At 42.6% G+C, this 13,245-nt stretch overlaps 1 protein-coding gene and 1 pseudogene across 1 annotated transcript; both read right to left on the minus strand.

Moving 5' to 3' along the window:
- Window positions 1–1,666: 1,666 nt before the first annotated feature.
- LOC133001992 (perforin-1-like) lies at window positions 1,667–6,852 on the minus strand. The gene is made up of 5 exons (XM_061071718.1): window positions 6,746–6,852; window positions 3,663–3,938; window positions 3,258–3,529; window positions 2,953–3,094; window positions 1,667–2,814 (listed from the first exon to the last, which is right to left on the minus strand). The coding sequence occupies exons 2-5, from the start codon at window positions 3,930–3,932 to the stop codon at window positions 1,987–1,989; spliced, it is 1,512 nt and encodes a 503-aa protein (XP_060927701.1). The 5' UTR covers window positions 3,933–3,938; window positions 6,746–6,852; the 3' UTR covers window positions 1,667–1,986.
- Window positions 6,853–10,339: 3,487 nt separating this feature from the next.
- On the minus strand, window positions 10,340–12,551 carry LOC133001990 (perforin-1-like; annotated as a pseudogene).
- Window positions 12,552–13,245: the final 694 nt, after the last annotated feature.

The raw sequence follows: 13,245 nt of genomic DNA on the forward strand, positions 1-13,245 counted from the left end.
GCATCTTTACTCAAAGCTTCACTGGGAATGTGATACACAAACACATGAAACCGGAGACGTTTTTGAAAGCATTCCTATGATCCTGGCCAGAAACTACTGAGAATCATATGCTGCAGGTTCTTGAAATGAATTCTGATTGACTGACTGTGTAGCGTGCTAGATGTGCCTAAAACACAATTTTTACCTGCTCTGAGTGTATGTTCTTACTTTGTCTATGAGACTAGTATTTACAGAGAAGGCTGAACAACAACAATTTAGCCGTTTTATTAATATGCACTTCACATGTTACGTATAAGATTCCAAAGTGTAGAAACGTGAAAGAACGTGGTTTTAAGAAGTTCAGCGAGAATTGGAGAACACCATCAACCGTTTGGTACTGAACATATAGACTGAAACAAAGTTCGCATAACTGAAGTATTGTGAACAAAGCCTTGTCATATACATTTAGATAACTGTACTGTATGCTGGTTAGGACACTGAGAAGCCTGATGAAATATTCAGACGTGTTTTATGGTAATGATTCTTTCACAATAGGTGGTGCTCAGAGAATTGCACCTGACAGTGTTGCATCCTTGTCATTCCAGACAGTGATTTTAAAACATACTAGTTACCATCCCAATGATTTTCATTCTATTCAAAACTATTTTGGCACTTGTGGTTGCGTCGCAATTTCAGCCAAGTATCTGGAAAATTAACTCCTGTCTTCGTTAGTTTAATGTGTTGAGTTTCATCTTTCAAGCCCGGTTCTTTTCCTGTTCGAGACATGTCAAATGAATTAAGAGAATGTTTTACGTTAAGTATGGTGCTTGAATCAGTTTCTTTGAGTTTGAGCCAAGCAACAAAGAAGATGATTTGAGGAATCAGCTGCTGCATTCATGTACTGTACAAGTGGCTAATGTGTTGTAAGTGTACAAGTGTTACTGTAAATGCTTTTACTAAGTCGTTTGTATGATTTCTAGATACCTGTTTAAACTTAATAATAAATATTGGAATAAATATGTGTGTGGTTATGCGTATTGGGATTCAGCAAGAGGACCAATAGTTACCTGGATGAATTATAATGTAAGAAGTGCAGATCCAGTGTGCAGGATTTAACAAATCCTTTTTACCGCTGACACGCGCTCGACCAATCACGCACGAGTCAGTCTCAGCTGTCAATAATGAGGTTTCACCCTGTTTTTAAAGCAAAGACTAATTAAATCCAAACTAACCCGAAAATTAACAATTAAAAAATACATCAATGTGATATGAACTACCTACGGTGACAGAACAAAATTAACATTGAGGAGTTGGGCTGTTGCCAGCCACCAGGGGGATATGGAGACACTTTGCCTCACTTTCTAGAGCCATCATGTTCTCAAGCCTTATAAACGTTTATAGGATGTATTAGCACCTAGTGGTGAAGTTGCACATTGCATCAAACTGAATACATCCTCCTCTCCCAGGCATGTACGAGAACCTATGGTAGCCTTTTAATGCGAAAGGCCTTCTCTGAAGCCAGTGTGTGGTTTGTCTGTTCTAAGCTACTGTAGAATCCATGAAACAGGACCAATTGTCGATGTTGACAAAGTGCTCATTCTAGGTTGACAAAAACTTGTGTTTGAGCGTGTCAGTGCAGCAAAAGACAAGTAAAGGTAACAGGCAAAGTATGTAGCCGTGTCTTGAATCGACATGTCTTTATTTGGTTATGTACGATGGATGTAGAAGGACATTGACTTTGGTTGATTAATACAGAAACATTACAAGACATTGTTTACATAGAAGACACCTGGTTTCTGGTTTAATTCATGTTTACTACAAGATTATAATATGACATTTTTATGTTTATAGTTTACATGCAATTATAAAATGCCAAATATATTACACTTAAACATCATCTATCTATATGTATATCTACATCCATGTTGAAACATTGTCACCTAACAACCTGCTCCCCCTAGCATCGGGGGAGTAGCTTCCACACCTGAAGCCTGTCAAGTGAGCATCTCATCTGACGGTGAACTCATAGTAGAGAGCTCCTTCACTGAGCTCTCTGATCACTTCCCAAGATCCCTTCTCAAGATACACATAACCTCTCCCAATCAGGTCATCATAGCGCACATCCGCGTCCCAGACTTCCACAATCAACAAATCATCGCAGTCAACGTAATCAAAATAAAATACCTCATTCCACACTGGGTAATTTCTTTCATTTATCGTGGAAGTTCTCCGGTACTTGCCATTGTATTTGATTTTAACGTAGGCGTCTGTTTTTGAGAAGGGGTCCGAATTCAGGCCTGCAGCATGTTTGATCTTCACTCTGAGGGTTCCTATCACAGCCCTTTTTGGACGACCGTTGCGAACCAGGTTAGGAGTCAGGGATCTGCTCTTAGAATCAGGATGTCCCTCCTGCAGCTGGTTCTCTTTAATGTAGTCAGTGACAATGCTTTTCAGATTGGCACTGATCTGCGAGTCCTCCACCAAACGGTGCAGAGGGAGGATGGCGTAGGAAACCACATCAGGGTTGTCGTGGAGGCTGTTCATCCATCTGCGGTACGCTTCAGATGGTTCTTGCTGGTGGAGGATGTTCCCCCCTCCCCCCCCGATAACCTCGGTCTGGTGAGTCATGAAGGCTTGGTAGGAGCCCATGCTCATATTGCCCTTCAGGATGTTTTTACACTTGTTGGAGAAGGAAGCATTAACAGGGAGGAAACCTAGAGCCATTCGGAGTTCGTAGTTCAGGCAGTTATCGATCTCAGACTCTGAGTAACCCTTCATTGTGGCCGCACAGGTCCTGAAGGCAGTGATTCGCTTCACCTTTCCGCCAAGTTGGACCTAGGAAACAAAAATACTTACTTTTGGCTTTTCAGTAACTATTGTCATCCACCTCTGTGTCATTATCTCAGTAAATCACTATGAAAAAATGCATTTATTAAAAGGCGCAGAGAGAAGAGTGTTTGTGTTTTTTCTGACCTGGCGTATATAGTGTGTTCCATAGATGTCTATCAGACGTCTGTACTTGACCATGTCCTGGCTTGTGTTTAAACTTGGTGGGAGTCGGTTTAGATGCTTTGTGAATTCTGTACTCAGCTGGGGATGATCAGCCAGCCTGTAGCTGAAGAAACAAAGGACATGCGGAGTGCCATGAGGCAATTAAAAAATAATCTTGACCTTTTTGTAACAAACACAATAAACATTCAAGTTCACTGTGCGGCCTTAAACCGTAGCAACCATGCAGATATATTTTTCTTTTGTGTGTACCATTAGTTCCCCTTTACCTGTAGAAGGTGCAACTGATTTCATGGATGGCAAAAGTGGCCTTTTCCCCGCAGTGCTGTTGACCAGCAAACACTGCCAGTTCTGATCTGCTTCCTCCCAGCACTCCTGTGCCAACATTGTCGAGGCCCAATTCCACCTTCCAGTTGTTGTTAACAAGGGAGTTGGAGCTGCGCAGCAGGGAGTCCACCGAGTGGTGCATGGCACTAGAAAGCTGCTGATTGCAGCCGCTGAGGGGATGCCAGTCCACCACCGCCGCTGGAAGCCTCTGAATCTGAGGAGGATTAAGAATGACCGGATGTACATGGGGATGCAGGTGTATAGGAAGAAAGCAGTTAAAGGAAGTGGACTACAACAGAGCAGGAGGTGCTCTGAGAGGCCTGAGCACTCTGGTAGTTTGACTCTACCTGTCTGCTTTGGAACCGGTTGGGACACAGTGTGCAGGTGCGGTTTTCAGCCAGGTGAGCTGTGACGTTGATGACATACGCGCCCGTTCGACGCATCCGCACCACATCGAAGCCCTCTCCTGCCAGGTTGTGGCCTGGGACAAAAGGAGCTTCTTCACACTCTGATCCAGAGCCAGTCCGACAGCCATGGACCCTGCAGACCTCCAACATGACTGACAAAACCATTATCAACAGAATGAAGTTGCTCCGTTGATGTTTTCCTTCTGGCATGGTGACCTAAATGTAGCAGAGGACACAAAGGTTGAGGATGTTGCCGGTAAAGTCTGGATTTTAATGATGAGCTTGTGTCGTGTTCTTTTATCCCAAATATGAGAAGAGCCAGTCTTGTTTTGGTTCAACAAGTATTTATTTAGAAGCAATAAAAAGGTATGAAAAGTACAGCAAAGCAATGGTCACCAAACGCACTGCCCTGATCCTCTAGCAGCACCGGGGCAGTCAAGAGTCGCACCGAATCAGTGTTGCCAACTCCTCAGTAAGGAAAGTGCTATTGGCTGTTGTTAAAGTCGCTAAATGACGTCATCGACTTATTTTCATAATTGTAATGGTCGCTGTGGGACATAAAAAAAAAGTGAGAAGAAAACACTCTAAATATGTTTAGCTTGAGCTTTATTCTACGGGAGCATATTGCAATCACTTGAGCAACAAATTTTGTTTTTTTGAGATAATTGTCTCCGAAATTCCGAGATAAGTTCTCAATGAAATAAAAAAAAAAAAAAATGTATTCTTCTGTTGATTCTTGTTTTTTTTATTTTTTTTATTTTTTATTTTGCAATTGAAATAGGCCATCACTACTCAAATTAACTTCATGACTATACTGCTGTGCCTATACCCACACACATTAATCAATTTTGTCCTGTATTGTTAAATGTTAGAATATCAAATTGAATCAAAAGGCTGTTAAGTGGGGTGGAACTGCTAGCTCTACGTCCAACCCTCCTCCTTTATCCGGGCTTGGGACCGGCAAAGTGATCCAAAAGAGACAAGGCAGAGCAAGTTTTTAATTTTTTTCTTAAGTTTGGTTCAGTTTTCAGGGCCCTGAAAGGATTCAGTTTCACCACGTTCCACACTACAGGTGTGGACACGTCTTGATTCTTAGATGCATCACGATGTGGACTCTGCATCGATGAAGAGACTGAACTCAATGATTCATGTTTTCCAGTGACAATGAAGATACATTGACACTGACATCCCGCTCTGTAAACCAGGGCAGGATCAGCGGCGGCTTTGCGCATGCGCGATTCATTTTTACTCTGGAGGACGCGGAGCGTGGCTCTCCTCCCTGCTCTGCCTGCAGCTGGGTCTGCTGCGCAAGGCTACTGGGAGACTGAGGCTACTGGGAGACTGAGGCTACTGGGAGACTGAAGCTACTGGGAGACTCAGGCTACTGGGAGACTGAGGCTACTGGGAGACTGAGGCTACTGGGAGACTGAAGCTACCTGGAGACTGAGGCTACTGGGAGACTGAAGCTACTGGGAGACTGAGGCTACTGGGAGACTGAGGCTACTGGGAGACTGACAGCCTGTGAGTGCTCTGTGACGGCGGAGGGGCTCACGGCAGCACCCGCTGCTCGTTGAGGACAGGAACTGCAGAACGATACGTGCTTCCACGTCAGTCTCCAAAACACCAGAAAAAGTCGCTAGATTTGTCGCTAGTAGCTTTTGACAAAAAAAAGTCGCCATGAGGATTTGGAAAGTTGCCAGATTTAGCAACAAAGTCGTCAACACTTCACCCAATGGACGGCGGTGGTAATATTTATAACAGTTGGTAGAAAAAGGATTTGTCAATAACGAGGCGGGGTTGCCGTGGTCCAGACTTGGTTCTATCTTGATGGTGCGCAGGCGTACTAGGCTACCAGCCTCTTGGCACTGGAATCAGTAAATGACAGGAGCCGCTCCCAGTTTAGCCCCTCCTTCGACTGCTGCTGGGTAAATATTGATATCATGACAGTGCGATTTTGTGTTTCATAAACAAGCCTTGAATCGGCTCACGCCTTTTGAGTCTTCAGTAAGCATGCGCAGTCTCCAGACAAAACTACGCCACTCTTATGTACCCTTCAGAAGCTGGGGGCTGCTTGAATTCTTTCTAAGGTGTATGTCACAGTTTTCTTCTAAGCACAGTGCATTCATGTATCTGATGTTGATTAAAGCTAAGGAGTTATGCTTTAATATGAAAAGTTAGGTATGAGAACAAGTTAAAGTATGTATCTTATGCCACAGATTCACAGTCTCCACAACAGGCATTATCAGACAGGTGCGAGACTGAACTATGATGTGACGCACACACACACACACATTCTATTAACTTCAAGATTAACACCAGCCAGCAACGGCTATTAAAAATCATTGTGTGAAGGCCACATATTCTCCACATATTCAGCCCAAACTGCTCCTGCCCCCACCCCCGTCTAACGTCCTGCATTTGTTTAGAGTTCTGTTTCATTGCCATCTTCACACACACACACACACACACACACAGATAAACAGATTTAAAATCTTAACAAACATAGATTTAAAATCTCAACACTTGTGAGAGAACATTTTGCCACTTAATGTTCCCAACATGTCTCACAGGAATCTCAATGCAAGTAGCAAGTATTTTCCAAAGTTCCTTCAAATTAAAACACATTTTGCCAGGTTTTCTTTGGGCAGATGCACTAATTCTGTTAATGCAGATGAGCTCTTAATCCTCTCTGCTTTACAGAAAGCAGTATTCCTGCAGCAGATGTTGTGTCAACAATAAAAACGTGACATGCACTAAAAACGGCAAACTATGCAGAAAGACTAAATGTGACTCTATCAACATCTATTGCACTTCTGTCCGTCCTGGGAGAGGGATCCCTCACATGTGGCTCTCTCTGAGGTTTGTAAGTATTTTTACCCTGTTAAAAGGGTTTTTAGTAGTTTTTCCTTACTCTTGTTGAGGGTTAAAGGATGTCACACTATGTTAAAGCCCTATGAGACAAATTTTGATTTGTGAATATGAGCTATACAAAAAATTTTTTATTGATTGATGATTGATCTTACCTTGGACTGTATTTGTTTTAATGTCCTTCAGTCTGCCTCGTCATCTACTTTTAGGAGGAGTAACGGCTGTAACGTTTCTGCTGGAATTGAAATAACGGCCGAGGGAGCTTTTGCTGTGCTGAAATACCTATGAGAGAGTTCCCCTGCTTCACAGCTATTTATCTGTCTCCCTCTCCCTCCCTTTAATTTTTTCTCTCCACCAAAACCATACCAATTTCCTCATTGGTACAAAACTCATGACTGGTTTTGTTTTCAAGTTGAGACCCGTATGAATACCTCACAGCTGTGTGGTTGGTGTGCGCGTGCACATGTACAGCCGTGGCCAAAAGTTTTGAGAATTGCACAACATTTCGATGTTTTGTTCCCCGAGCCACTTGGTTATCACCTTTGCCTTATGGCAAGGTGCTCCATCATGCTGGAAAAGGCATTGTTCGTCACCAAACTGTTCTTGGGTGGTTGGGAGAAGTTGCTCTCAGAGGATGTTTTGGTACCATTCTTTATTCATCGCTGTGTTTTTAGGCAAAATTGTTAGTGAGCCCACTCCCTTGGCTGAGAAGCAACCCCACAGATGAATGGTCTCAGGATGCTTTAGTGTTGGCATGACACAGGACTGATGGTAACGCTCACCTTTTCTTCTCCGGGTAAGCTTTTTTCCAGATGTCCTAAACAATCGGTAAGGAGATTCATCAGAGAAAATGACTTTACCCCAGTCCTCAGCAGTCCAATCCCTGTACCTTTGGCAGAATATCAGGCTGTCCCTGATGTTTTTCCTGGAGAGAAGTGGCATCTTTGTTACCCTTCTTGACACCAGGCCATCCTCCAATAGTCTTTGTGTCGCTGTGCGTGCAGATGCACTCACACCTGACTGCTGCCATTCCTGAGCAAGCTCTGCACTAGTGGTGCCTAGATCCCGCATCTGAATCAACTTTATGAGACGGTCCTGTCACTTGCAGGACTTTCTTGGGCGCCATGAAGCCTTCTAACAATTGCACCTCTCTCCTTGAAGTTCTTGATGATCAGATAAATGGTAAATTTAGGTGCAATTTTACTAGCAGCAATATCCTGGCCTTTGAAGCCCTTTTTGTGCAAAACTATGATGACAGCACGTGTTTCCTTGCAGGTAACCATGGTTAACAGAGGAAGAACAATGATTTCAAGCACCCCCCTCCTTGTAAAGCTTCCAGTCTGCTATTTTGTCTCAATCAGGATGACAGAGTGATCTCCAGCCTTGTCCTTGACGACACTCTCACCATTGTTAACAAGAGAAGCACTGACATGATGTCAGCTGGTCCTTCTTTGGCAGGCCTGAAATGCAGTGGAAATGGTTTTTGGGGATTAAGTTCATTTTCGTGGCAAAGAGGGACTTTGCAATTAATTGCAATTTATCTGATCACCCTTCTTAACATTCTGGAGTATATGCAAATTGCCATCATAAAAAATGAGGCAGCAGACTTTGTGTAAATGAATATTTGTGCCGTAATTGTTCTCAAAACTTTTGGCCACGGCTGTACATGTGTGGGGGGAGGGTGTTTTTTATATCGTCACGAGAGAGGAGATGCACATTGGTCTGAGCACTCACATACAGACATAGATGTCTGTATGTGTGTATGCACATGCGTGCGAGTGTGCACAGTACATGTCTGTTGTGAGTGAATGTGCGATCATGTCTATTTATGTCTGGTCCTGCCTGTAGTGTGCTGATAACCTTACTAAAACCATGAGGTCAGCTTTGCCATTGTCTAAGGGTGTGGGTGGAATGCTGTGGTTTTCTCAGTAAGGTAAAGGAACATTAAAGTGTCACTCTTTCATACAAAGAGAAACTGAGAAAAATAAAATAAAAGGTTTTCAAGGCTTGGTTTGCGTTTATATTTAGAGAACCAATATATAATTTGGTGCCATATGTACAGACTAGTGAGAGGTCCATTACACTGTTTCTGCGTTTTGAACTAAAGTTTACATGATCTATTAAAAACATACAGTGCCTTGCATAAGTATTCACCCCCCTTGGACTTTTTCCCATTTTGTACTGTTACAAGCTGGATTTCAAATAGACTGAAACTGACTTTTTCCCATTTGATCAACACAATATGAATAGTACTTTGAAGCTGCAAAATACCTTTTATTGTGAAACAAACAATAATAAGAACAAAAAAGTTGACGTCTGTTGAGTGCATAAGTATTCACCCCCCTGAGTCAATACTTGGTAGAACCTCTTTTCACTGCAATTACAGCTGTAAGTCTTTTGGGGTAGGTCTCTACAAGCTTTACACATCTAGAGATGGAAATGTTTGTCCATTCTTCTTGGCAAAAAAGCTGAAGCTCAGACAGATTGGATGGACACCGTCTGTGAACAGCAATTTTCAAGTCTTGCCATAGTTTCTCAATTGGATTTATGTCTGGGCTTTGACTGGGCCATTTCAAGACATTAACATGCTTTGATATAAACCATTCCATTGTAGCTCTGGCTGTATTTTTATGTTCATTGTCCTGCTGGAAGATGAATCTCCACCCCAGTCTCAAGTCTTTTGCAGACTGCATCAGATTTTCCTCACGGATTGCCCTGTATTTAGCTCCATGCATCTTTCCCTCAGTTCTGACCAGTTTCCCTGTACCTGCTGAAGAGAAGCATCCCCACAGCATGACCTGTTTGGTGAGCTCCCTGGTCTTCATGATGCTGTTTGTTCAGTAATGGTCTATAACAAACTCTGAGGCCTTCACAGAACAGGTGTATTTATACTGAGATTAAATTACAGACATGTGGACCGTATTTACTAATTTTGTGACTTGCAAATGTGACTTGTGAAGGCAATTGGTCGCACCAGATCTTTGTTAGGGGTTTCACAGTAAAGGAGGTGAATACATATGCACTCAACACTTTTCAGGTTTTTATTTGTAAATCATTTTGAAATCCATGTTATATTTCCCCCCACTTCCAAATGATGGACTATTTTACGGTGCTCCATTATATAAAATCACAATGAGATACATTTTTATCTGCGGTTATACCATGAAAAAATGTAGAAAAGTCCAAGGGGGGTGAATACTTATGCAAGGCACTGTATACACAGCATGCAGACATGTTAGAAGGCCATTAATTATGTCCTTGACCAACTACCAAGACATTATTTGGACATTTATGAAATTTTCCTTGACCAGAGAGATAGAAAACATAAAGACATAGAGCCATGAGATTTTTTAAATACCTTTAATAGTTAATCCATTGCTGTGTATTGCAGAAAAGCTGAGTAGTAACATACACAATTTATACAAGTATAGTTCTTAATTGCAAGTACAGTTCCAAACTGATTCATATACAAATTACAAAGGGTCCACTAGTTATCTGTGAAAAACATTTGTACACGCATTTCTTTTTGATTGTACTTTTCAGTGCTGAGGTTCTTAAATGTGGGGTAAAAATGTAATGACATTGTGCATCTAGTCCTCATGGGGGCAGTATTTGTTCACTACAGCCTTTGGAAATCACGTCTGCTTCCAGTGAATCATTTCGTAATTTTAAAAGCAGATTTAGCTGAAATCGAGTATCTTGGATGTTATTAAATGTAAAAAGTGCAAAAGTCAAGGTATTTTCTTTAATAAATAGCCGAATTGATTCAAACCAGGAATTCTTAAAGAACTGCAACAATATCTCCCTCTCCAGAAAAACTCATTTTCATGACTCAAAGATTTCTGAGGTGACAATCAGCTTCAAATCTATATTATCATGTGAAATGTTTATGTTTATCATTCAAATGCAATTATAAAATGCCAAATATATTACACTTAAACATCATCTATCTATGTATCGAAATCCATGCAGAAACATTGTCACCTAACAACCTACTCAGCAATGGGGGAGTAGCTTCCACACCTAAAGCCTGTCAAGTGAGCATCACATGTGACGGTGAAGGTCTAGTAGAGAACTCCTTCACTGAGCTGACAGTCCCGGTAGTGAGTTCCTTTCTCAGGATACAGAAAACATGTCCCAACCTTGTCATCATAGTACACATCCTTGTCCCAGACTTCTAACGTCATCGCCGTACCCCAATCAACGTAACCCAAATCATATGGTGCATACCACACTGGGTTATTGTTGTCTAATACCATCCATTTTCACGTAGGCGTCTGTTTCTGAGATGGGGTCCGAATTCAGGCCTGTAGCTCTTTGGATCACCAGTCTGAGAATTCCTCTGCCAGCCCTTAATGGACAACAGTGGCTATTCAGGTTAGGAGTCGGGGAACATCTCTTGGAACCGAGATGCAGCTGGTTCTCTTTAATGTAGTCAGTGACGATGCTTTTCCGATTGTCACTGATCTGCGAGTCCTCCACCAAACGGTGCAGAGGGAGGATGGCGTAGGAAACCACATCAGGTTTGTCGTGGAGGCTGTTCATCCAGCTGCGCCACGCTTCAGATGGGTCTTGCTGGTGGAAGATGTCGGAGGTGTTTGACCACCCCCTGATAACCTCAGTCTTTTGGGTCATGAAGGCTTGGTAGGAGCCCATGCTCATACTCGCACTGCCCTTCAGGATGTTTTCACTTTTGTTGGACAAGGATGCTTTAGCACGGTTGAAACCTAGAGCCATTTTGAGTTTGAAGTTCAGGCATTTATTGATCTTGGACCCTGAGTAACCTTTCAGTGTGGCCAGACAGGTCCTGAAGGCAGTGATTCGCTTCACCTTTCCGCCAAGTTGGACCTAGGAAACAAAAATAATTACTTTTGGCTTTTCAGTAACTATTGTCATCCACCTCTGTGTCATTATCTCAGTAAATCACTATGAAAAGATGCATTTATTAAAAGGCGCAGAGAGAAGAGTGTGTGTGTTTCTCTTACCTGGCGTATATAGTGTGTTCCATAGATGTCTATCAGATGTCTGTACTCGACTGTCCTGGCTTGTGTTTAATCTCGATGGGAGTCGGTTCAGATGCTTTTGAAATTCTGTACTCAGCTGGGGATGATCAGCCAGCTTGTAGCTGAAGAAACAAAGGACATGCGGAGTGCCATGAGGCAATTAGAATAATCTTGACTTTTTGTAACAAACACAATAAACATTCAAGTTCACTGTGTGGCCTTAAACCATAGTAACCATGCCAATATATTGTTTTTCTTTTGTGTACCATTATTTCCCCTTTACCTGTAGAAGGTGCAACTGATTTCAGAGGTGGCAAAAGTGGCCTTCTCCCCGCTGTGCTGTGAACGAGCAAAATCTGCCAGTTCTGACTTGCTTCCTCCCAGGACTGCTGGGCCAATGTTGACGAAGCCCAATTTCACCTTCCTGTTGTTGTTAACCAAGGAGTTGGAGCTGCGCAGCAGGGAGTCCACCGAGTGGTGCAGGGCACTACAAAGCTGCTTACTGCAGCTGCTGAAGGGACGTCAGTCGAGCACCGCCGCTGGACGCTTCTGAATCTGAGGAGGGTTAAGAATGACCGGATGTACATGGGGATGCAGGTGTATAGGAAGAAAGCAGTTAAAGGAAGTGGAATACAACAGAGCAGGACGTGCTCTGAGAAGCCTGAGCAGTCTGGTAGTTTGACTCTACCTGTCTGTTTTGGAACCGGTTGGGACACAGTGTGCAGGTGCGGTTTTCAGCCAGGTGAGCTGTGACGTTGATGACATACGCGCCCGTTCGAAGCATCCGCACCACATCGAAGCCCTCTCCTGCCAGGTTGTGGCCTGGGACAAAAGGAGCTTCTTCACACTCTGAACCAGAGCCAGTCCAAGAGCCATGGACACTGCAGACCTCCAACATGACTGACAAAGCCATTTTTAACAGAATGAAGTTGCTCCGTTAATTTTTTCCTGCTGGCATGGTGACCTAAATGTAGCAGAGGACACAAAGGTTGAGGATGTTGCCGGTAAAGTCTGGATTTTAATGATGAGCTTGTGTCGTGTTCTTTTATCCCAAATATGAGAAGAGCCGGTCTCGTTTTGATTCAACAAGTATTTATTTAGAAGCAATAAAAAGGTATGAAAAGTACAGCAAAGCAATGGTCACCAAACGCACAGCCCTTGCCCTCCAGCAGCACCGGGGCAGTCAAGAGTCGCACCGAATCAGTGTTGCCAACTCCTCAGTAAGGAAAGTAGCTATTGGCTGTCCTAAAAGTCGCTAAATGACATCATTGACTAATTTTCATAATTGTGATGGTCGCTGTAGGACAAAAAAGTGAGAAAAAAACACCCTAAATATGTTTAGAACTACAAATGAGCTTTATTCTACGGAAGCGTATTGCAATCACTTGAAAAACAAATTCTGTTTTTTAAGATAATTATCTAAGAAATTCCGAGATAAGTTCTCAATGAAATAAAAAACTTTTTTTTTTAATCTCCTGTTGATTCTTGTTTTTTTATTTTTTATCTTGCCATTGAAATAGGCCATCACTACTCAAATTGACTTCATGACTTTAATGCTGTGCCGAGACCCACACACATAAATCCATTTTTTCCTGTATTGTTAAATGTTAGAATATCAAATTCCAGTGACAGTGAAGATTCATTGACACTGA

The sequence above is a fragment of the Limanda limanda genome, chromosome 5, assembly GCF_963576545.1.
Source record: "Limanda limanda chromosome 5, fLimLim1.1, whole genome shotgun sequence".
Classification (NCBI taxonomy): domain Eukaryota; kingdom Metazoa; phylum Chordata; class Actinopteri; order Pleuronectiformes; family Pleuronectidae; genus Limanda; species Limanda limanda.

Coding starts and splice junctions, on each gene's coding strand:
- LOC133001992 (XM_061071718.1), bottom strand. CDS start 3,932: ATGCCAGAAGGAAAACATCAACGGAGCAACTTCATTCTGTTGATAATG. Junction 3,095..3,257: donor ATCAGTTGCACCTTCTACAG/GTAAAGGGGAAC, acceptor TTGTTTCTTCAG/CTACAGGCTGGCTGATCATC. Junction 2,815..2,952: donor GAACACACTATATACGCCAG/GTCAGAAAAAAC, acceptor TTTGTTTCCTAG/GTCCAACTTGGCGGAAAGGT.